General features: G+C 36.5%; 3 protein-coding genes across 8 annotated transcripts; 2 read left to right on the top strand and 1 right to left on the bottom strand.

Annotated features, from left to right (window-relative positions):
- Positions 1–524: 524 nt before the first annotated feature.
- On the top strand, positions 525–22,639 carry LOC306854171 (uncharacterized protein). Its single transcript, XM_079391987.1, has 8 exons — positions 525–623; positions 784–1,095; positions 20,371–20,412; positions 20,520–20,822; positions 20,912–21,044; positions 21,135–21,178; positions 22,162–22,274; positions 22,389–22,639. The coding sequence occupies exons 1-8, from the start codon at positions 578–580 to the stop codon at positions 22,527–22,529; spliced, it is 1,134 nt and encodes a 377-aa protein (XP_079248113.1). The 5' UTR covers positions 525–577; the 3' UTR covers positions 22,530–22,639.
- LOC306853998 (uncharacterized protein) lies at positions 4,304–10,214 on the top strand. Of its 5 annotated transcripts, XM_079391766.1 has the most exons (8): positions 4,304–4,379; positions 4,941–5,051; positions 6,043–6,214; positions 6,319–6,537; positions 6,637–6,862; positions 7,816–7,883; positions 8,030–8,073; positions 9,220–10,214. In XM_079391766.1, the coding sequence occupies exons 4-8, from the start codon at positions 6,478–6,480 to the stop codon at positions 9,308–9,310; spliced, it is 489 nt and encodes a 162-aa protein (XP_079247892.1). In that variant the 5' UTR covers positions 4,304–4,379; positions 4,941–5,051; positions 6,043–6,214; positions 6,319–6,477; the 3' UTR covers positions 9,311–10,214. The 5 variants fall into 5 exon arrangements, with proteins under 5 accessions (XP_079247892.1, XP_079247890.1, XP_079247893.1 ...); XM_079391764.1 differs by having other exon boundaries at positions 6,319–6,862; XM_079391767.1 differs by lacking the exon at positions 7,816–7,883 and having other exon boundaries at positions 6,319–6,862.
- Positions 12,537–18,918, bottom strand: LOC306854035 (uncharacterized protein). Of its 2 annotated transcripts, XM_079391819.1 has the most exons (16): positions 18,887–18,918; positions 18,215–18,325; positions 17,667–17,890; positions 17,083–17,163; positions 16,551–16,941; positions 16,213–16,312; positions 15,787–16,019; positions 15,485–15,663; positions 15,231–15,324; positions 14,782–15,126; positions 14,569–14,686; positions 14,394–14,485; positions 14,171–14,273; positions 14,019–14,069; positions 13,703–13,876; positions 12,537–12,844 (listed from the first exon to the last, which is right to left on the bottom strand). In XM_079391819.1, the coding sequence occupies exons 10-16, from the start codon at positions 14,833–14,835 to the stop codon at positions 12,678–12,680; spliced, it is 759 nt and encodes a 252-aa protein (XP_079247945.1). In that variant the 5' UTR covers positions 14,836–15,126; positions 15,231–15,324; positions 15,485–15,663; positions 15,787–16,019; positions 16,213–16,312; positions 16,551–16,941; positions 17,083–17,163; positions 17,667–17,890; positions 18,215–18,325; positions 18,887–18,918; the 3' UTR covers positions 12,537–12,677. The 2 variants fall into 2 exon arrangements, with proteins under 2 accessions (XP_079247945.1, XP_079247946.1); XM_079391820.1 differs by lacking the exon at positions 18,887–18,918 and having other exon boundaries at positions 12,539–12,844; positions 17,667–17,960.
- Positions 22,640–23,420: the final 781 nt, after the last annotated feature.

The following is a 23,420-nucleotide window of genomic DNA, read 5'->3' as shown; positions in this document are numbered from 1 at the left end:
CGCAGCTGTGTCAACCGTACTAACCCCAAGTTTCCACAGCAAAGCATGAATGTGATCACTGGCAATGGGCTGATAAATTAATCAAACTGCTGGGAAAGTCACTTTGATTCATTAACATGGATGTTATCAAGAGTCAGACTGTGAACTTCCTTTAATATCACTCATGCAATTTCCATTTAAACTGTTTAGATACGTGGAAAATGTTAATTAGATAATAGAAACAACAATCTGTAAATAACTTGTGGGTTAGAACTGTGCTATTTGTTTAACATTCAAATCTATTGTAATTTCCTTAAGACGTACCCTGCATTATTTTATATGCAATAATGATTATATATAATGTAAATTTTTAGTTAAATGAATACCACAGTGCCATGCAAATCAAGCTGCAAAAGGCGCTCTGCTATGTATTACAATCTACCAACGCCTCAGTTAACCACATTTTCCGGAGGCAGGTGCTATTTAAAAACAAAACCCACCTCATGGGGAGGAGCTTCCTTTTGCTTTTCTATCATGCTAAATACAACTGATCATTTATGCAGATATAAGAAAAAGTATCTTGAATGAATGCCAAAACATGTTGCTGATTCCTCTGATGCTACTTTTACACCTAGGATTCCAAGGTAATGTCATAGAGATGCTACACTATCATTTTTATTTATTACGAACTATGATATAAATGATATCTAAAATATTAGATGTTACTGTAAATACTTTTACTGGTATTGAAATGAATATATAAGTGCAGTTTCAAGTTGCTGTTAACTTCATGGCTCTTTACAGATGCTGTGAGTGCTGGAATCCAGTGTGAGATTCAGAATGCAAGACTCCAAGAGCCATTTACTTTAAACTGTACCTACAACTGTTCCAGTGGCTTCACCCGTGGTTATTGGACATGGGAAAGCACTCCAGCATGTAGCGAGTGCCAATGGAAGCATGAGAGATCAAGTTTACGAGATATGTGCACTGTGAGCTTGTACATACCTTATCTAATTATGGAGCAAACGCGTTATAACTATTCTTGCCTTGTTGAAGAAAGTGACCGTCCTGGCCTTCCTCGTAAAACAGAGCTTCTGGTAACACTGCAAGTTCATGGTAAGAGGTTTGAGTTTATTGCTAACAATGAATAACCTAAACTGCAAAAAAAAAAGGAATATTTCACCCAAAAATATGAATATTTAAAAAAATATATTAAATATTAAATTTAGTCACCCTTTGATCTTACAACATGTAGATGAGTTTGTTTCTTTGACAAGAACAGCTTTGGAGAAAGCGTTGCATCACTTGTTCACTAATGGATGTGCTGCAGTGAATGGATGCCGTCAGAATGAGAGTTCAAACAGCTGATTAAAACATCACAGTAATCCACAAGTAATCCACACATCTCCAGTCCATCAATTAGTGTCTTGTGAAGTGAAAAGCTGCTTGTTTGTGATAAACAAATCCATAATTTTTTTTACTTTCAAGCCATTGCTAAAATATGTGCTTTCTACCCAAAACATTACTTTCTCCAGTGAAAAAGTCATTGTGTCTGAATCAGGAGAGAAATGTGCACAGGTCAATCACTGTTTACAAGCAAAAATAGTCAAATATGTCGGTGGATTTTGATGTGACAAAAAGGGAATGGACTTTTTCACTGGAGCAAGCGTTATGAATTATGGCCTGTATTTTGTCCAGAAGCGATGGTGTGAAACTAATGTAGCAAATTAGCTCAAAAGGGAATTGTATGAAAAATAATTACAATTAATTATGATTAATTACAATTATTTATATCGGCTGACAGTAATAACTGTAGCAGAAATATATTGCCATCAACTAATCTGTTCGTCCAGCGAACATTCAGTGTAAATTCATATCAACTCTAAGAAAGGTTATTTTCTTGGCCACAGAAAATACTTTCCTAAGTATTAATACATTAGAGCATGTAGTATGGATCAAACATCGTAAAGGGACATTAATTTGCAAGGCAGAATCAGAAACTCATGTAATTTGTGCACAAGAGTTTTATTATCTAAACACTAACGCAGACTAGTCTAACATTCAAACAAACCAGCACACAATCACTCATACATGGGGAAAGGGCAAATGAAAGTTGATGGATGAAATCAGGAAACCAGAGAACGAAGCTATGAAAAGAGTCAGTTAACCACCTGAATAAAACCATCAGCGCCATTTATAACGGGGTCTATAGCTTATACTAAACCTCTGTTTCGTTTAGTTAAATGTACGATACTTGCAATGCCTTTGGTCGTTGAACGAGTGTCCGGATGCAGTCTCAGATGAAAGTTCTGATGGTTTGGTGGTGCTGGAGTTCTTCAAGTTCTTCCGGGTTTGAAGTGTGATGAACTCCAAAAGATGTTATTCTGGCTCGGTGGTAATTGGGAGTTTTCTTCTGCTGAGATCCGAGGATCCTTGGTTGAAAGGAAAGTCAAGGCCGCAAGGCCTGGCACAAAAACTTAAGGGTCCAGAAGAGTTCTAGCTCACATCCTCCTCTTCCTCTTAGGATCTAACAGAACCGCAGACTGCAGGGGCGTCACTGATGTAAGAGCTTTATCTGCTATAGAGGTTACACCTCTGGGGTGTCAAATAGCCAATGGAGTCCTGAATTTTTTAAGGGAAAGTTTTACGACTCTTTGTCTCTGAACATGGTAATTTGCATAGGTAATTCGCCTGGGTTAATGCACAAACTACTAAACACTAATATGTTGCATAGGCAGTGTTGAGCAAGCTACTTGGAAAATGTAGTGAGCTAAGCTAACAGTTACTCTTCTTTAAATGAAGCTTCACTACACTAAAGCTACAGCCCTGGGAAATGTAGCAAGCTAAGCTACAGCAACATGGCAAAAGTAGTTTACTACATCCTAAACATGGTACAGCTAAAGTGATATTAACTAGTGATCTATCGTAAGCATGCATAGAACAGTATACAATACACAAAAACATATACAAGAACAGTAATAATATACACAATGACCTGAAGATATGTGTGTTCATTCAAAGAAAGGTTTTTCTTTTAATTAAATAGAGAAGCGTCCATTTTTATGGCATAATGTATTTTTCCTAAGGGGAAATGAAGTGAGTTGCTCTGCCCGCATTCCTTTGAGCAATAAAACAAGTGTTATCAGATGGGTTGTCATGGAACCAGAGGCCTGTTCTGCCTTTCTTAGGTGTTAGATACATTTCGGGGGAAGGGTCCACAGACCCTCATAGATGGCCCTTTGGTTAGGTGAGGGGGCACAAGGGATTATTTGTTAAATATAACAAATCAACCTGATCTCACAGAATTCCGTGTAATGTCCACGGACCCTTAACGCCAAATCCGTGGTGGCATCACGGAATCGCCGAATATTCCGTGATGGGCTCACGGAACTGATATCAATGTAAGTCAGTGACAGGCATCATCCGTTGTCCACGCACGGATAAGCGGATTCAAATATAACTGCATCGGAGTCACTCTTTTTACGTGGTCCACACACGGATCCGCTGATTCAGTTATTTGGAAACGTAAGCCTATATCAGTTTAAATATTGGGGGCACTTTAAGACCTATTTCAAATATACTTCACGTGAAATATTTTTCACCATGCCTGAAGCATTCCTTTGTAGTCGTTTGAGTGCTATAGCTTCCTCTTATCGGCTCACGTTCCGTGACGGTATCACGGAATCTTCCGTGGTCACCTCAGTTTCATCCTCACTGAACGTTATTTAGGCCAAAGAAGTCTTCAAGACGTCGTCTGCGATGGCAGTTAATCTGTCAATCTCTCATCTACCCCTGTTTTCGCTGTTTTCATATAATTCAGTCTGATCAGTTTGTAGCCTTTTGCTTATTGTGAATTTCTGTGGCGGCACCACGGAATCTTCCGTGATAGACTCACGGACAACCTCGGGTCTCACGCAGTTTACCCTAATGTTGTTTCATTTAAAATAATTTGGCCTAAACTTCATCTGTCATTCATCAACCGAAATTGATGGGCCTACAAGACCGAAAGTTCGATGAGTGCTGTAGGCTTTAATGCAAACGTGAGTAGCCTATAATGTTGAGTCTATAACTGAAATCCGTGGCGCCGCCACAGAAATTCACAATAATTATTATTGTGAATTTCCAACCCAGTCTCATGGCAGTTCGTGATATAGTCACGTAATTTAATCTATTTATTCGTGGCAGGGGCACGTTTATTTCGTTATTTTCGTGCGAAAAATAACGAATGCAATCAACCTGTTTATTTATCTAACGTTATTTATGTATTTGTTTATTTATTTATTCATCGATCGATTGATTGTTTATGTCTTTATTATTTTTATTTATTAATAACTCCATCAATCGGTGGTGCTGACGTCATTGTAAGGCGCGATCCCAGGGTGCACTGCGGTTTCCGCTCGGTAAGTAGAACAGTTAATTAATACAGAACAATCCTTACATTTACGGAACAAAAACTGTTTAATCAGGTCAAGAAGTTGTTGAGAACCTTTAGAATCGCAAGGTAGCAGTTTCGTGATGCAATAAATGACAGCAGATATTATAAAAATATAACATGCTGCACCAAATGTGTAGTAGGCTAGCTAAGACATGTTAGCTAATTAAATTCAAGCTTGTTTATTTTTTCATATATAATTATGCAGGATGATATCATAGGAGATTGTGTGATGTGTGTTCAGTTACCCATATTACAGTACGTTAGCTCAATCACAATACTTTATCCATTTATAAATGCTCAGATGAAGAACAGTGTTGCCAGATTGGTGTGTTTTCCAGTAATTGATCAAAATCCACACACAATTATATAGTAAACACACAAATCTTACCAATAATAAATTATACAAATTAACTCATAACTACAACAATATTGTGGCTCATCATATGGCATAATAAAGCAAATTAAGTGTTCTCTGAAGAAGACTACGTTGTAAACTGTTTTCCATGTCTGTCATTTGCCTTAATAGGGTACAACAGAAATATCAAAATGCCACCTGTCCAAGCCCTTTTTATTCCACGTATGACAACTCAAAACTGCACAATCTGCCAACACTGATGAAGAAAATACTGGTCAAAATGTAAGGAGTTCAATATTTTTTTTTTTTCTCTCTCTCTCTCTCTCTCTCTCTCTCTCTCTCTTATCAGGTCTTTTAAATTTGCCAGCTTCCAACATTCTCCTTTATTTTAACCTCCCTCCACACACACACACACACACACACACACACTCCACACACACACACACACACACTCCACACACACACACACCAAAGGCACTTTTAAGAGCCACGTCCGTCTTGTTAACCTGTACTTGTCTCTCTGTAGCTCACTCTCTCTCTCTCTATTTACATTGTTGTATCTGTCCATCTTTCTGTTTATCTCAATAGGTCTTACAAAAACTATTTTAACACCTTGTCTGTCTGTTTTTTTTTTTTTTTTTTTTTTTGTGTATATTTCTACTTTATATTTCTTGTCAAGTTATGACGAGGCCTAAATTCCGGCCCTGCCCATCTCGCCAGACTCCCGATCAGGCAAGCAGGAAAAATTATGTCTGCTTTGGAAGTCTGTCCACTAAACAAAAAATAAATGACAAAGTGGTGTCACTGGATAGCCAGTGGGGTGATAAATGATAAATGACAAAGTGGTGTCAAGAAAAGCAGAAATGTTCGGCGCATAATTGATTCTGCCCGTATTGCAGTAAGTAAAATGCAATTTTTGATAAGTGTTATTTGAAGTGTAACTGAAAGCCCATGTTTGTCACATAGTGAATATCATAGACTGTTAGCAGTATGATGTGGCCTTAATAAAAAAGGAAGACTCTTTGTCTTTAAATTTTCCTAAAGAGAATCAATAAGTTGTGTTCTCTGTCAAATAATGAGTCAGGCATGTTGGCAATGATAGAAAATAAGAGTACTGTCCTTATCTGAAATTGAACTTTGATCGTATAAAAAAACAGATTAAATTCAAACTCCATTAAATGACCTTAAAATAAAATTGCTTTACACAGTGCTAATGTATCTAATAATTCAGTGGGTTTAACTAATGTGTAGTAACTGCTTTTCTTCATTTCAGGTGCGGAAACTTGAGGCAGTGGGTTGCAAGCCCATTTTATTTATTGGAAAACAAAATAAAAAGGCTTCAAATAAGTGGGTTGCAGACATAATTACCCATCTGCACCCCACTCCTGTCAATAGAAACTTTTTGGAGAAGAGGAGAAGGGCTTATGAATTTATCTTGACTAAGGGTATGAGCAATATTTGTGTTCAGAAATAATTATTATTTAAAATACGTGTATTTTTATTTGTTAATACAATACAGATTTGAAATTAATGTAAACTTGTATTAAAGCAACCTCCACAGCACAGCAGCTGGACGGTGACATCCCCATAGCAGAGCAGCACAACAGCCCCAGTCAGGAGCAGTGCAGTGGTTCCATTTTGGAGCCAGAGAGCCTCAACGAGGAGCAGCCGGAGAGCCTCACAAGAGGACCTGCCAGAGAGCCTCACCATGAAACAGGAGAGCCTCACTGAGGAGCAGCCGAAGAATCTCACAAAGGAGTCAGAGACTGTATTTATACTCAACCCTGTTTCTCTGTTTAAACCACGCTCTCCAACTTCTCTCTCTCCTCCATATTCTACTACTTTTACAGCTGTTCTTCCTCCACAGTCTTCTCCTCCTCCACCTCCACTGCCATGCTCTAAGTCTTTGCGACAAAGGAAGAAAAGGACAACAACCTCAATCTGTTCACCAGCACCTTCTGCCACCTCGGTCTCTCCTCCATCTCTTATGTCCACAGATCTCTCCCTTCCACAGTCTTGTCCTCCACCTGCTGCCTCTTCCATCTCCCAGTCCTTGAGTCAAGAGGGGCCAAATGTGAAGAAGAAAAGAAAGGGTAAGTTTTGTTTGCCGTGGTATACCTTAATACGCAATATTAATAAATTTGCTCTCAGACAAAGTTGACTTTAGGCAAATTAAATTTATTCGCGTCATCAGGTCATTGGTAGCCATAGCCAATTCACTGTATTATTTTCTTTAGTTATTTAGCTGTGTTTAAGTGGACAGTGTCCAAGGGCTGTGGTTAATGTCGATCACTGACTCAAAGGTGCAGTAGGAGATCTTGGAAAATGCTAACTTTAGCCTGATATCACTGAAAGCGAATGTACCACCCTCCCTGCAAATCGCCGTCCAAAGCCACTCCCCCCCGAACACATGAACACACACAGATCAGACAATCAGAGACAACATAACTACAAAACATCACATGTCATTTACCGGTGAGAAAACTTCATAGTACAATCAGTAAAAGTACTACAATACCAAGAAGGAAGGTCAGGTTGTTTGCTTGCCATTCTCGCTCTGTCTGCGTAGTGTATGTGAACGCGCTGATGAAGTATCAATGTCTGCGCAAACAGGGTGCGCAGAGGTATGCAAATGCATGTTGACAGGCAGGGAGGAAAGCCAATAGAAACACTTGGAACGAGCATTTTGATTGGATGTACATTTCTTGGGCCTACGCCTTCCACAGAATATATAAATACATATTAAATACATTTAGACCACTTAACTTAATGACATCTTCAGGATGTGAAGAGACTTTCAACCAGCATAACAAAAAACATTTCTGAAGACAATCACCTATTGCACCTTTAAGCTAGGAGGGCTTTTGGAAACCCAGCCCAGGACATTTTGCTTGATCCACAAAAAGCAGGGACAAAGTCACTTGGACACAAGTGGACAGGACCACAGATCACCTCACAAGTGAAATTACAACTATTAACTTGAGATTCAACTACAAAGCATGACACTCATTGCTTAATAAACTTTCCTTGTTTTTTGATCATTAAGGTTGCCTAAAATTTAGTTGGCAGAAGATCTTCCTATTTGATAAAATAACTGGGGAAAGAATAAATGAGGTAAAATGTCTTTTATTAGGCTACTTGCTTGTTTTGGTGACTGATTCTGGCCTTTAAAGATAATAAACCAATATGTTATGCCCTATCCAGTAATTGCTTAAACAGCTCAAATAATAATTATTGTGTGTGTGTGTGTGTGTGTGTAGGGCAAAGCAGAATTGAAAGTCTACTGGTTGCCTTGCACTGTGTGGTAAGTCGTGTTTTATTAACTCTTTCATTCCATTATATTGCTAAGTAGTCTATTCCATGACCATTATTATGTAGGCAAAGTTAAAATGGTGTCTTGCAAGCAGCACAGAAGTTTCTGTTATTGATGTCTGTGGCAAGAGAAAGGCTGATGGTCCGTAGTCTGGACTGAAACTCAGAGAGTGTGACTGAATTTCAAATTCTTGAAAGAATATACCATTATTTTTGATAGAAAAAGGAGAATGATCTACCTCCTTGTGTGGATTTAGATATCTAGTTATTAGTTAGAGCCCAAAATTTTGTGATTGAAGTGGACACAATGGATTGTGGGAGCTGGACAATTCAGTGCTTTCAAAGTAATTATACAATTTTAAAAATAGTTGACAGGCAGCCAGTGTATTGTCAATAAAATGGGGCTGATGTGACCATATTTTTATTCAAGTACTACATACACAACTAGCTGAAGCTTATTTATTGAGCAGGACATTTACCCAGTAATGCATTAGTAGTGAATCATGAACGCATAAAATAATTTTTCAGCATCTGAAACATTAAACTTGTCATAATTTAGCAATATTTCTAAGATGGAAAATGCTGTTCTACATGTGATTTTCAATGGATCGATTGCAGTCAAACGAGATCTGTGGTCTCAGTTGTACTAGATGATGTAACAATATATCCATCAAGACACAAATTAATAAACTTGCATCTTATTTTTTGAGGTTTTGGACCAATAATTGTTTCCAGTAGTGTCTTGCAATGAAGACTAGAACAGTGACGGTAGTGGTGATAAAATGCATGAGGAAGATTAGGGCAATGAGAAAGAGAAGAGCAGTATTAAATATGAAGAAGGGGAGAACAATGATGTATGGCAGAGCGAGCAAGATCCTTATCCCTGAGTCTGTAGAACTGGCAGATCTGCTTGGACTGCAACATGAAAACATGCCGAAATGTTAAAACTTATTATATTCTGCAACTTATTCTGCAAGTCATAGCCCTTTTCCAGCTAATCCAAGAATGTTTTTTTAATAAATGACACATTTATTGAGAAATATCAATAAATATCAGTGAAATAATTAAATTAAACCCAACAATGATCTTTATTTTTGTTCTGTATTCTAATGATATGTTTCACTTATGATACTTACAGTGGCAAAACTTGGGATGACACATGGGAGCCTGCCAGCGAGTTCCAGCATTTTTTCCCAGTGTCTCCAAATCCCCACCAGCTTTCACCATGACAGTATACTCACCATGAACACCTGGACTCGTCAAACACACTTCAATTCTGAGTGTGTTGTTGTTATTGTTTTGCTTGCTGTTCTTCATTAAAGTTTTTGCACAGTGCATACACTCTTTTAGTATTTTATTTTTTTTTAAAGTTGTCATTTTAAAGACCTTTTACATTTGTCATGAACTGCGTAACAGCCAGGTAGTGTAGCATGGAGAGGACATGCTACAAACATGCTGTTTGTTATAATGGCATGCCCAAAGATATTATTTTTAAAGATTTAGGTGACAATTCATTTTTTGAGAGCAAAATAGATGACCCATGAGATTTTCTTAGATCCAATGAGACTGCTCATAACTATTTATATTCAGTTATGAAAAGCTAGACTGGTTTTATTTGTATTGGAATAGTAAGGCTGATTACAAAACTTGCTAGCAGTTGCCAAGTGGTTTAGTATTTTCTTTACTCTTTACTAAACTGTCTAAAAAAAGGTTAATATCTTATGTAATTGAGGTCTGAGATGTGGGAACAGTGAAGAGAGAGAGGGCAAACATTTAGCATTTTAGGTCTAATCATCCAATATTGTCTTAAATAACCTGTATAGCACTTAATCTTTTATAACATTTTGGCCAAATATATTCAATCTTGATTTTTGTAAAATGTTGCAAAAATATGTTAGTTTTTTTTGGTGTAAAATTACGGTTTGGACATATAAGGTAATACAAATATTTCTAAAAATACCTGGAAGTATCTACACATGAGCATGTAAAACAAATTTCTTTTAAAAAAAAAAAAAAAAACCTTGTGGAGCATGTCCCCAGTTCTCACCTTTTTACCCCGTTACCTGTTTGCATTTCTGTATATAAGTTTACATGAACTGTCTGTCTGTCGTGCCAAACATGAATAAATACCATAAAATAAATATAATAACAATATATTTGTTGTTACATATTTCTCAGTTACATACATGTTTCCATTTTGTCTGAAATATAATACATTTATTAATAAGAATGATTATTTAAATTTTTATATTTCACCAAAACTGATTGCTTTTATTTGTACAATTTTATAATGAACTGCTATTTTTATGTCTTTAATATCAAGTATCTAGGTGAGAGAGGATACTGTACTACACCTGTCTACATTTGTCTTTAAGGTTTGACTTACTGATACATTTTGGGAAAGGATTATATATTCGTATGTGTGTGTGTGTGTATATATATATATATATACAAATTAAACATTTATACAATACATATATATACAAATTAAACATTTATACAATACATATATATACAAATTAAACATTTTGAAATAGTTTATTATATTTATTTCTTATCCAGTACACAGCTGTCACAGTTAGTTACCCTCCGGTTCAACCATACCATGGTAATCAATAGGCCCTTGCTTTGTATATATTTAATATATTTTTATTTTAGTGAGAAGAAACCAATATTTAACTAACCTTCTGGTATAACCCACCTTCAGCTGGAAGATCCCGTAATGACCATATTTGGACAAGTGTGACGTGATTTTGACATGGTGTGCCTGGACTAACTTTTAGGCAAAAATAAGGTGCTTCATGTTGCAAACTATGTTTTACTGACATTATAACTTCAGTAATACTGTCATTGAACAATTACAGATTGCTATGTTGCAAGAAATTACCCATTTACCGAAATCCTAACCCTAAACCTACAGCGTAAATAGGGAACTACAACTTACAGTGCCATGTCCCATCAATAGCGTGACAAAGGCTTATGGGTAATGTAGTTTAAAAACCTTTTAGTAATTAAATAAAGCAAATGCTATATTTAATGAACAAAGGGATATCTAAATATGTTCATTGTGCAAATCTTTACGATATATTTGAGAGCCAGGTCGAAATTTGGTATTTTACTAAGAACACTTTTTAAAACACTTTTTTACAAACTTTCTATAAATGTGAGAAAACTGTGTCCAACATTATTTATTAAACATAGGATAAGTAGTTGTCCTGCTGTTTTTCCCTTTGATATGCTCATTGGACTTTGAGTTACAGCCATTTGAAATGTGCCGTTTTTTTCCTCTTCCAGGGGGCACTTCTGGTCCCCTGGGGGTGGAAGGGCAATAAAACCTATACAGATGTACTATCTTTGTCATGGACAACAAACTGTTGTCACATTTATGCCTGAACATTTTTATTTCTGCCCCTTTCTGTATTTACAACATGCTTATGTTAGGTTTTGATGGTGCTGTGAGACTCTGAAAACATAATACAGTAATACATTAAAATTTACACAAAAAAAATGTCTAGGCAACATATTATTGCTTTATATATCATTCCTTTTCCTAGAGCACAATGGCAATGGGTGAATGTGCATTTAGTGTTGGGAAATAATGATTCTTCATCATGTTTTTTTTTTTTGTTTTTGTCATGCTTGTCTATGTCCCTATTATAATCTGCTTATTCCAGGTTTCAGTTGTTATACAGCATCCTAAACTAGGACACAGGCATGTGGCCACAGTTTTTTTTCCTCAGCCCAGGGCTGAAGACCTAAAATTCCCTTTTCCCCTGTGTATCATATTTCATTTGATTATTATTAATCATGATTATTTAGTCTTGTAGTTGGTTGAGCTCAACTATTTTATAGACAACTGTATCTAATGATCATTGTCAATATGAGTTAATCTAATTATTTTCTCGATCACTCAACCGATTGTTTGGTTTGTAAAAATTATGAAAATAGTGAGAAATTTCACATTACCCAAAAAGATATCACAAATACTGTGAGCAGTTGAAACCTCAAAATTATATATATATATAAAAAAACATAATTAAGCAACTAAAAAAATGCAAATCTTACAATTTTCTAAACTGGAACCATGCATTTCTTTTTGCTTTAATCAACTTATGATCAACAAACTGACTAATTATTTTGGCTGTACTTATACTGCAAGTATAAACTACTGAGTAGTTTTATTTATACCAAAATGTCATATGATCATCAATGTCAAAATGAGCTGCAAGATCAGTAAAAAAAAATTCTTGTTTGAACTGTAGCCTAGCACAACTACACAGAGGCATGAGAGGAAACAAGTAATCTAGAGGACATGTACCTCAAATCTGTACTTTAATACAGTACTTAGCCTTACAATAATGCACTGCATGACCACCGCTGACTGGTTGTAGAGGCATGCAGGCATTCATTTTTATGTATGTAAGTGAAAAGACAGACACTACACTTTGGTTATATTTATAAGGTGATCAACAGCAGATTTTATTACATGCTTTAGATTCAGGGTTAAGGTCAAGGTCACTGTCAAGAAGAAAAAGGTGTCACTGTCTCTTGGATTACAGTTCGTCATCAGAAATGTCGGAGTCACTTTCATAGTCATCAGCTGACAGTTTGTTTAAGAAGTTGATGTTCTCTGCTCCAGACAAAACTTGCTGGTACTTTACAGTCTCTTGCTCGCACCCTCATTTCTCTGGCTTTACGTTGCTTTCTGTGGATGATGCTCTGCAGACCTTTCAAACTCTCTTCACTTAGGCCACATTGCGAATCTTAAAAGAATGAAATAACAAAATAACATTAAGCCTCCCTTAGAAACTTTATAAACAGTCATCATTGTGTATGTTTAATAGAGCTGCCCCCTAATACTAACGCAAAGATGTTAATCTTTCAGAAAAGTCATAGTTGGATTAATTTGTATTTAATATGTCCCTGTAATTACATATGTGGGGCAGGACATTCAAAATTTGAAAATTGAAAGAGTTTCAAGGACAACTCCAAGCAAGATTCCCAACTTTCAGCTACCAATTGCTCTGTATAAAAAAATACAATAAAAAAAAAAAAAATTAAAAAAAGTTGAGCCAACTTAAAATTAAGGCAACCAGCTTTTTGCAGATTTTTGAGTTCTCTCAAGTTATTTTTGTAGGAGATTCTCAACTTTTTGTTGTATAAACTTAAAACAACAAGTTGAGAAAACTCAAAAATCTGCTGAAGCTGGTTGCCTTAAAAATTTAAATTGGCTCAACTTTTTTGTATTACAGTGTGGATAGAGATTTGGGCAAAGTGTAATGATGGCTCATATAGCTACATATGATGATACAATGAAATATGTTTTCATTAATAGTCTACTTTTTACTTTAATGATTAGACAGGACACGTCCTCTATGTAATTACAGAAATATGGCATTTAGTAAAATGTAATTACAGGAATATGGCATTTAGTAAAAATCAGACTCTTACTAACAGTTAAATCAAAATAGTCTAACAGTTATGATGGCTTAAAGAACTTATAACATTCTTTCTCAGCCCTGGACCTGGAACTGAGTATTTTGTGAGTCCATTTTCCAGCAAAATCTTTGGTCAGGGGCAACCCTATGCTTAAGTTTGTGCCATATATTACAAATACGTACTTTTCAGTGTCTCACTGGCAAACAAGCAGGACAGTTCTCTGAGGGTATCAGCACGAGTTGAAAGATATTTCCAGTGGTTGTCCATCTCTGCAACAAGAATCTTCTGCTCCTCCTGAAGTCTCAATGACATGATGATGTCGAATGCCTTTCTCTTTGTCCTGAGATCGACAGAGTCTGGAACGCATGAGAAAAACTTATGTTATACATCAACCTTCAAAGAATCTTTAAAATCATATGGGGTTGAAGACTGACATTTGAAGCATTGTGGGTAATGTGTCAGTATGTATAAGAACTGTCAGAAGACTAGTGTACATACCACTGTGTGGTATCTGCCATGGCCAAGCTGTCTCACCAGACAAAATGGTTTCTAAGCACAGAGTTTCAGTGTGTGGGAAAAATTACAACAGTAACATATATATATAAACACATACACACACACACACACACACACACACATAATTTCCTCACCGTCTGGCCACTCCTTTACATCATTGAGCCAGTCTTCCAATTGGCTCTCTGTCACTGCCAGTTCGACTTTCATAGACTCTAGGTTTTGCAGAGCTTTTGTGGTCTGCAATGACAAGAAATCACAGATAGTACAAAAACAAGAACCAAATGTTCAATGCACAGCTTCAAACACTAATAACATACATTACTGAACATCTAAAACAAATTCTACTGATGTTATTACCTTCTGATAACGGTGGGTCAGTGTGGTGCCCAAATTGTTGAACTTTTGCTGATTCCAGCACATGGCCATGAGAGTCAGCATGTCTGTGCGTCCTTCAAACAGAGAATATCATGTTACCATATTCCTCCTACTTATTATTTAATAGTGTAACTAGTGCAGTATGTGGTCATTTTACCTGCTTTGGACATGTGTTTTGTGGTCACTGCAATCCTAGACAGGAAAGCATTGCACTGTTCCACCTCCTCCCCTAGTGTTAAACCAGCCCCATCCTGATATGCACCACTCCATTTCACCTGGTTAGGAATAAAAAAAATCATAATGCTGAGAAAGTTTTGACATTCATTTGCAGATGTTCAGTTTTGATAATCACATAGCAAAGTTCACCTACCTCGCATTTAAAATCATGGGCTTTGGCATGGAATACTGAAAGGAAGGGCTTCATGTTAAGAAGGTGCTGGAGCTCTGGGCAGCTTTTTGCAACTCTTTGGAGGTAGGCCCAATATTTTCAGGTAACATCCATACAGAAAAAAGTTATTTGCCTACTGGCCAGCTTTTCTTGCAGGTACAGGGGATAGACAAAAATTTCACCCCTGTACATATTTAAAGCAAAGAGCAGCACTCCGCGTCGACACACCGCAAGCTCCAATCCCTCCTCGTCTACCTTGCTTGCAGATCTTTGGGAGGTCTCTCTAGCTGCTGACCACTCCCCTCCACAAACACCTCTTCCACTGACCTATAATATGGAAAATGGTTGATGAAAATAAGACTCTCCTAAACAAACTCTTCAGTAAGAGGTAAGTGTAGTCCTGTATATAGTCTAATCGTCTGCGATTTTACATGTTTGGATGTCTTGTGAATGTAGTCCACAAATCTGGTCACATCTTCATCCTTAGCTATGAATACATCTTCAAAGATGGCCTGCTCTTCAGATCTAAAAAAAATTATAATAATAATAATAATAAAAAATACAGAACAGGTACACAAAAGTTTATGATACTTTGTAATCAAATTGTACTTGGTGCACATTAAAGAGATATTTATTCTTATAAATATTGTTTCAACAGTGTGATATTATACACAATTTGAAATACCTAGCTGCATTCTTAAAACGGTAATGCTTGCGGTTTCCATCTACTGAAACTGCCAGCATATCTGGGGTGCACGCAGGACAGATGAAGGGCTCTTCCTTGCAGATTGTGTCCACCTTATATCGCACAGCCTCCCACTCAAAAAAACTTTTCAGAAAACTGTCAGTGGAGATCTTGCCAGTCTATTAAAATTAAGGAAACCAACAGCTAATAATGTTCAACAAATATATTAGCATCAAACAGTGTTTCATCCCACAATACAAAGAGATTAACAATACTGTAGGATAAATAAATTCAAAACTCACACGACCAAAGCGGACAGTTCGCTGATCCAGCATTCTTACAAATGCTTGGTAGGACAGTCCTGGTGCTGCCATCTTCATTTCTTCAAATGAGAAAAAGACATCTGTGGCATAAATTGTGGCAAAGTGAAGGGTCGCAGGCCAGTAGGCACTTCGATTTAGGTCGACCACTCCAGCAGCCCAAGTGGCTTGGCATGCCTCACAACTCAACTCAGGCATGCTTAGATCATATTGTCCTGGAAAAATAAAAAAAACATCCACTTTAACGTAAACCTTATGATTAATGAGGGTTTGGATTCTTTAAACAATTTTTACATTACTTTGTATACTTTTTAAACATTACTCAGAAGTCATATGTAGATTTTACATACAGGCCTGTGCCAAACTTGGGTGTAGAGCATGTATAGATTTTTATCTTCACACCCTTACCATTCATTGTGATCACAGCAACAGTTTTCCCTGCTGACCCTCAATAACTCTGATGAACAACCACAAATTTTGTCAGGAATCTCCACAGGTACAAGCCGTACTGAAAAAGATCAAACATGTGAATTAAGATCATTTGTATTGACTGAGAAATATAACAGTGCAATGGTTCAAAGATAATGAAGTACATTGCTGAAAAAATATAGAAGAGATGCTCAAAAAGCTTCAATTCAATATCAAACAATAAGAGACAAAAAGGCATTATTTAAATAGTAAAGCTTATGAGGCCTAATGATTCTGAGAATGATATGTATGTTGTACACTCACAAACCAGAACTTACCACAATGGGAAAGAGCCTTATCTACAACACGAGCTGTTGGAGGCAGTGGCTGGTAGTGTCCAGGAGTCATGGCATCTCGGTTATGGAGAACATGTCTGGTGTGCATGCTGACATCACATTCAGCACAGAAGAAGGGGCGTAGTCGACAGTCACCACACCGGACCACAGCTGGACTGCTCCCACACTGTTGGCAGATGTGTGTTGCCACATTTTCTTGTGCCGCAGCGGTGTTCACCAGACAGGGTCTCTCTGTCCTCCACCTCTCTGAAAAGAGACTTTGTCGTGTGCTCCAGTTCGAGGAAGCTAGGAGAGGATCTCTTGAGTTTCCAAGAGGTGATGCCTCATCATCTGAGGTATTGCTCAGTGAGTGCTGGATATCTTGCAGAAACCACTGTTAAAATAGTATGGAATAATTAAAAACAACACTTTAATATATACATTAAAGTGTACTGCATGGAGTGCCTTTGACTGTGAAAAGGCCAGTATTCTGCCAAATTTAAAAAAATGTAAATTTACACAATGAAGTACACACCAACAGTCTCTGGAGCAAAGGTCACCTCACAGTTAGTGTCAAGAGCGTTGATGGGAAGATCAGTTTTCCGAATGTGATCAGCTGCACCAGATTAAAACAAAAAACAAAAAAACATTTACAACATTTTCAACTTCTCCCAAGGCTTGTTGCACAATTTTACCTCCCTTATAACCAGCCTGAAATGGCCAAAGCTCACTGTTTAATGTTTAGTTGGAGAGAAGGACTAGCAGACTTTTTATTTCCCAAACCTAAATGTGGACAGTACAGTTATCTATAAGGTGTCATATAGATGATGAAAGCAAATAAGACAGCTTGCTGTAGAAGCAGATCATTTAAAAAAGAAACAAGCTGGTTGGCTTCTGACAACACACTCAGAACAAACATAGCCTTACCAAGACCAATATTTTAGTGTAGTTTATACTGCTTTACACAAATACTGTATGTAATCAATTTATTTTCATGTCAAAAATCAAATGAGTGGTTCTGGTTTGATAGTTTCCCTGACATATTACTTGTTTGATACATTCATAAGTGCCTAATCAATGTAGATATTCAATAGATAATGAATGAAAAACTATACTGACCCTTATTTGACTGATTCCTGCTTGATCTTGGCCTTGCATAGACAATGTTTCCATCAATGTCTCTCTTTCTCCAATGCACCCTTGGTTCAGGTGTCTTTACTGGAGCTGCTTCCTCCTCTTCCTGCAGCTCACCAAGCAAGTCATCAAGACTGTGGAGTTCATCATTGAGTTCTTGATGATCAACCAGGTTATCCAGCTTCATAAATTGTTCTTGGAGTTCTGAACTACTCGTGGTGATGGGCAGAAACACAAACAGACAGAAAGACTCACAACAAAGATGAACAGATACGACAACTAGAGATGAGAACAGAGAGAGAGAGAGAGAGAGAGAGAGAGAGAGAGAGAGAGTGAGCTACAGAGAGACAAGTACAGGTTAACAAGACGGACGTGGCTCTTAAAAGTGCCTTTGGTGTGTGTGTGTGTGTGTGTGTGTGTGTGGAGGGAGGTTAAAATAAAGGAGAATGTTGGAAGCTGGCTAATTTAAAAGACCTGATAAGAGAGAGAGAGAGAGAGAGAGAGAGAGAGAAAAAAAATATTGAACTCCTTACATTTTGACCAGTATTTTCTTCATCAGTGTTGGCAGATTGTGCAGTTTTGAGTTGTCATACGTGGAATAAAAAGGGCTTGGACAGGTGGCATTTTGATATTTCTGTTGTACCCTATTAAGGCAAATGACAGACATGGAAAACAGTTTACAACGTAGTCTTCTTCAGAGAACACTTAATTTGCTTTATTATGCCATATGATGAGCCACAATATTGTTGTAGTTATGAGTTAATTTGTATAATTTATTATTGGTAAGATTTGTGTGTTTACTATATAATTGTGTGTGGATTTTGATCAATTACTGGAAAACACACCAATCTGGCAACACTGTTCTTCATCTGAGCATTTATAAATGGATAAAGTATTGTGATTGAGCTAACGTACTGTAATATGGGTAACTGAACACACATCACACAATCTCCTATGATATCATCCTGCATAATTATATATGAAAAAATAAACAAGCTTGAATTTAATTAGCTAACATGTCTTAGCTAGCCTACTACACATTTGGTGCAGCATGTTATATTTTTATAATATCTGCTGTCATTTATTGCATCACGAAACTGCTACCTTGCGATTCTAAAGGTTCTCAACAACTTCTTGACCTGATTAAACAGTTTTTGTTCCGTAAATGTAAGGATTGTTCTGTATTAATTAACTGTTCTACTTACCGAGCGGAAACCGCAGTGCACCCTGGGATCGCGCCTTACAATGACGTCAGCACCACCGATTGATGGAGTTATTAATAAATAAAAATAATAAAGACATAAACAATCAATCGATCGATGAATAAATAAATAAACAAATACATAAATAACGTTAGATAAATAAACAGGTTGATTGCATTCGTTATTTTTCGCACGAAAATAACGAAATAAACGTGCCCCTGCCACGAATAAATAGATTAAATTACGTGACTATATCACGAACTGCCATGAGACTGGGTTGGAAATTCACAATAATAATTATTGTGAATTTCTGTGGCGGCGCCACGGATTTCAGTTATAGACTCAACATTATAGGCTACTCACGTTTGCATTAAAGCCTACAGCACTCATCGAACTTTCGGTCTTGTAGGCCCATCAATTTCGGTTGATGAATGACAGATGAAGTTTAGGCCAAATTATTTTAAATGAAACAACATTAGGGTAAACTGCGTGAGACCCGAGGTTGTCCGTGAGTCTATCACGGAAGATTCCGTGGTGCCGCCACAGAAATTCACAATAAGCAAAAGGCTACAAACTGATCAGACTGAATTATATGAAAACAGCGAAAACAGGGGTAGATGAGAGATTGACAGATTAACTGCCATCGCAGACGACGTCTTGAAGACTTCTTTGGCCTAAATAACGTTCAGTGAGGATGAAACTGAGGTGACCACGGAAGATTCCGTGATACCGTCACGGAACGTGAGCCGATAAGAGGAAGCTATAGCACTCAAACGACTACAAAGGAATGCTTCAGGCATGGTGAAAAATATTTCACGTGAAGTATATTTGAAATAGGTCTTAAAGTGCCCCCAATATTTAAACTGATATAGGCTTACGTTTCCAAATAACTGAATCAGCGGATCCGTGTGTGGACCACGTAAAAAGAGTGACTCCGATGCAGTTATATTTGAATCCGCTTATCCGTGCGTGGACAACGGATGATGCCTGTCACTGACTTACATTGATATCAGTTCCGTGAGCCCATCACGGAATATTCGGCGATTCCGTGATGCCACCACGGATTTGGCGTTAAGGGTCCGTGGACATTACACGGAATTCTGTGAGATCAGGTTGAACAAATAGTTGTGTGTCTGATTGGTCCAAATGCTACACTAAAATGCCTTAATGCCTTAAGGATTTTTTTTTCTTAAAAAAATGTAGCTTTTTACAAGACTTTAATGGAGTCATGTGGATTACTGGATTATTGTGATTCTTTCATCAGCTGTTTGAACTCTCATTCTGACGGCACCCATTCACTGCAGAGGGGACATTTAACACTAGATGTAATGTTAAATTTCCTCAGATCTGTTCTAATAATGAAACTCATCTAGATCTTACATGGCCTGAGAGTGAGTAAATTTTCAGCAAATGTTCATTTTTGTGTGAACTATTCCTTTTAATTATTGTCAGGACTTTTCTTACCATTTTTGCAATCCCTTATACAGATGAATCTGAAGAACAACTAACACCTCCTAAAGGACTAGCTGGTAAGTCTATAAATTAAGGATCGGTCAGGATAGTTATACTTACTGTACTATTTTTAAGGCCATTATTGATTTGTATTAATATTTTGAATGTTGTTTCACTGGTCTAGATCCATCTCTGAGAATAAATTTGTATAGGGGTCAGGCAGAGTCGGATGAAGTGCTTACATCATTATCTACCATCGAAGTGATGGCAGGAACCTCACTCAAACTTCAATGTGTTGCCCTCGATAACAAACACTGTGAGGTGCAGTGGGTCAGAGAAAACAGTACCCTCCCCTTGGACAAAATAACTGACACCATAGTACAGTGGAGTGAAATCAAACCAGAGGATAGTGGACGATACAGGTGCCACACCAAAGGGACCTGCACTGACCAGGATATCACTGTGGAAATAGAGGTCATCACATCGGGTGAGCGCTTTTACACTTCCAAAAATATATCAACCCATTTTCAGATTCACATACAACACAGTCCATCAGGTCAGCATTTTGCTATACAGATGGATTCGCCTGGGCCAAGATCTTTGCAGCTTTTGCAGTGTCGGCAGTAGTTATCCTGACGGCCCATCTGGTGTATCTGTGCTACAGAAAAGGATGTAAGATCATGGATTCTGCTAACAGAGTCCATGAAAGGTAATGCACGATTTTATGTATAAAATTAAACATGATGAAACAGCAAAACATATCAAATCTCTTTCATTAGCAGTATCTGGTCTCTTGTAGGGTTACATCCAGAAGTTCTGTGGGGATAAGGCCACTCGCTCAAGGTCTTTTTCAATTTATATTTTATTTTACTAATACAATATATGTATATACACTAATTGTCAAAAGTTTGGAACAATAATTTTTTTTATGTTTTTGAAAGACGACTCTTATGCTCAATTTATTTGATCAAAAATACATAAAACATTTAATATTGTGAAATATTATTACATTACTTTTAAAACTTAAATGTTATAATATGAACTATTACTTTTTCTCTTTTAATATATTTTAAAATGTAATTTATTCCCGTGATGGCAATTCATTACTCCAGTGTTTAGTGTCACATGATCTTTCAGAAATCGTCCTAATCTGATTATTTGCTGCTTAAGAAACATTTCTTGTTATTATCAATGTTATTATCAATGTTATTTTTGCTGCTTAATATTTTTGGGGAAATTTTTCAAATTCTGGGGTCAGTAAAATTCAAAATAAATAAATATGAAATAAATTAATACTTTTGTTCAATACAGATCTATTAAAATAATCAAAAGTAACAGTAACATTAAAGTTACACAAGATTTCTATTCCAAATAAATGCTGTTCTTTTTAATTGATCTATGCACCACAGAATCCTGAAAAAAAATATGTATAAAGGTTTGTACGAATATAGCACAACTATAGAAACACAAATAAGAAATGTTTCTTGAGCAGCAAATCAGTATATAATGATTTCTGAAGGATCATGTGACACTAAAGACAGGATTATGGTGCTGAAAACTCAGCTTTGCCATTACAGGAATAAATTATATTTTAAAATATATTAAAATACAAAAGATTTTAAATTGCAATTTTTCACAATATTACTGTTTTACTATATTTTGACTAAAAAAATTGCAGCCTTCATGAGAATAATAGACATCTTTCATTAACATGAAAAAACCAACCCCAAACTTTTGAGCAATAGTGTATCTGAATACGGTCATCTGAATGGTAGTACCATTCAATAGTTAGTTGATGCACATAACATTTATTTATTTAATCCCAGACAGCCAGAGCGATCATGAAGTCCCTTATGCTGACATTGTGATCTCCGTGAGAGGATCCAGCAATCCGGACCTATCTGACACCTTTAACCAGACTTCAAAAAACCAAAGACCAGTGAGAATTAATATTATTTTAATATTATAAATATATGCAATTATGTAAGGATTTTTACAGGGTTGTTTGATATCATGGAACCAGATGTGTGACAGTGTGAATTGTGTTTTGCAGAGATGGAGGGACGAGCACAGAGCAGGGCAACTGCACACTTCAGCTGACAGACTGCACATCCACTCTAAAGAGGTCACTAGGAAATTAAGCACAACGTCTGAATATGCTGTAATTACATACTCCTGTGAGGCTCTTAGTTAGTTACTTCAAAAACTGCATATCTGATTAAAAAATAGAAGGCAAAATGTGAAAATCGTGAATAGCTGTCTGCCTAATTTCTGTTCTTTGCAATTAAAAACTGTAAAACTGTTAATGCATGTGTGGACTTGTATGTTTGTTGCTTTTATAGTCTTGAAGGAAATAACTACTGCATTATATTTGCTTTGCAGCTCATAAAAACATTTTTACTGTGTCAGCTGCTTTGCTGTTTTTGACCAAGAAGGTCTATATGACTTAAATTAATAGTAAACCTAATTTATATTATGAGTCTAAAGTCCAATTTCCCAATTGTGTGGTTTATTTTTCTAATAGTAAAAAAAAAAACACCAGTTCACACCCCTCTAAATTATTTTTATTTTTGTTAATTTTAGGGGGAACATACCCCAAACCAGCCCATAGCCTATATACCTTGTTTATAGTACTAATAAAAGGTTATTAATTCCTTGCAATTTGTTCACACTTCACACACTGAGCGAGCTTTGGACTCTGAAAGGTGTCCAAAAATATTATCATATTTACCATGTATTCACCTATACTTCTATATATTGTTATTGTTTTGATACTGTTAGAAAACTAAAATGATTCAGACTGGATCGTGACTCAGGATTCAGCATCGCCTAACAAAAAACACGAGATGCGGAAATGTTTCTCAGGTCGATACAGTAATCTCGATAGTCAGGGATTTATCAGTGACTATGGCAACGTTATGGCATCATTTGTTTGTAGTTATTCATTTCAAATATAAAATTAAACTTGTATGTTACAGCTACAGAATAACCTTTCTTCTATATATGTATATATATATATATATATATATATATATATATATATATATATATATATATATATATATATATATATATATAGCAAAAT

This window comes from Barbus barbus, assembly GCF_936440315.1.
Source record: "Barbus barbus genome assembly, chromosome: 34".
Lineage (NCBI taxonomy): Eukaryota > Metazoa > Chordata > Actinopteri > Cypriniformes > Cyprinidae > Barbus > Barbus barbus.
This window is presented reverse-complemented; position numbering and strand designations above follow the sequence as displayed.

What these genes read in the sequence shown, in the direction of transcription:
- LOC306853998 (XM_079391764.1), top strand. Translation starts at nt 6,478, where the DNA reads ATGAAACAGGAGAGCCTCACTGAGGAGCAGCCGAAGAATCTCACAAAG. An exon ending in TGTGAAGAAGAAAAGAAAGG is followed by an intron (nt 6,863 to 7,815) that starts GTAAGTTTTGTT and finishes TTGATCATTAAG; the next exon opens with GTTGCCTAAAATTTAGTTGG. An exon ending in TGGTTGCCTTGCACTGTGTG is followed by an intron (nt 8,074 to 9,219) that starts GTAAGTCGTGTT and finishes TGATACTTACAG; the next exon opens with TGGCAAAACTTGGGATGACA.
- LOC306854035 (XM_079391819.1), bottom strand. Translation starts at nt 14,835, where the DNA reads ATGAAGCCCTTCCTTTCAGTATTCCATGCCAAAGCCCATGATTTTAAA. An exon ending in TGTAAAGGAGTGGCCAGACG is followed by an intron (nt 14,070 to 14,170) that starts GTGAGGAAATTA and finishes CTCTGTGCTTAG; the next exon opens with AAACCATTTTGTCTGGTGAG. An exon ending in TGCCAGTGAGACACTGAAAA is followed by an intron (nt 12,845 to 13,702) that starts GTACGTATTTGT and finishes CATTCTTTTAAG; the next exon opens with ATTCGCAATGTGGCCTAAGT.
- LOC306854171 (XM_079391987.1), top strand. Translation starts at nt 578, where the DNA reads ATGTTGCTGATTCCTCTGATGCTACTTTTACACCTAGGATTCCAAG. An exon ending in GGTAACACTGCAAGTTCATG is followed by an intron (nt 1,096 to 20,370) that starts GTAAGAGGTTTG and finishes TCCCTTATACAG; the next exon opens with ATGAATCTGAAGAACAACTA. An exon ending in GATAAGGCCACTCGCTCAAG is followed by an intron (nt 21,179 to 22,161) that starts GTCTTTTTCAAT and finishes ATTTAATCCCAG; the next exon opens with ACAGCCAGAGCGATCATGAA.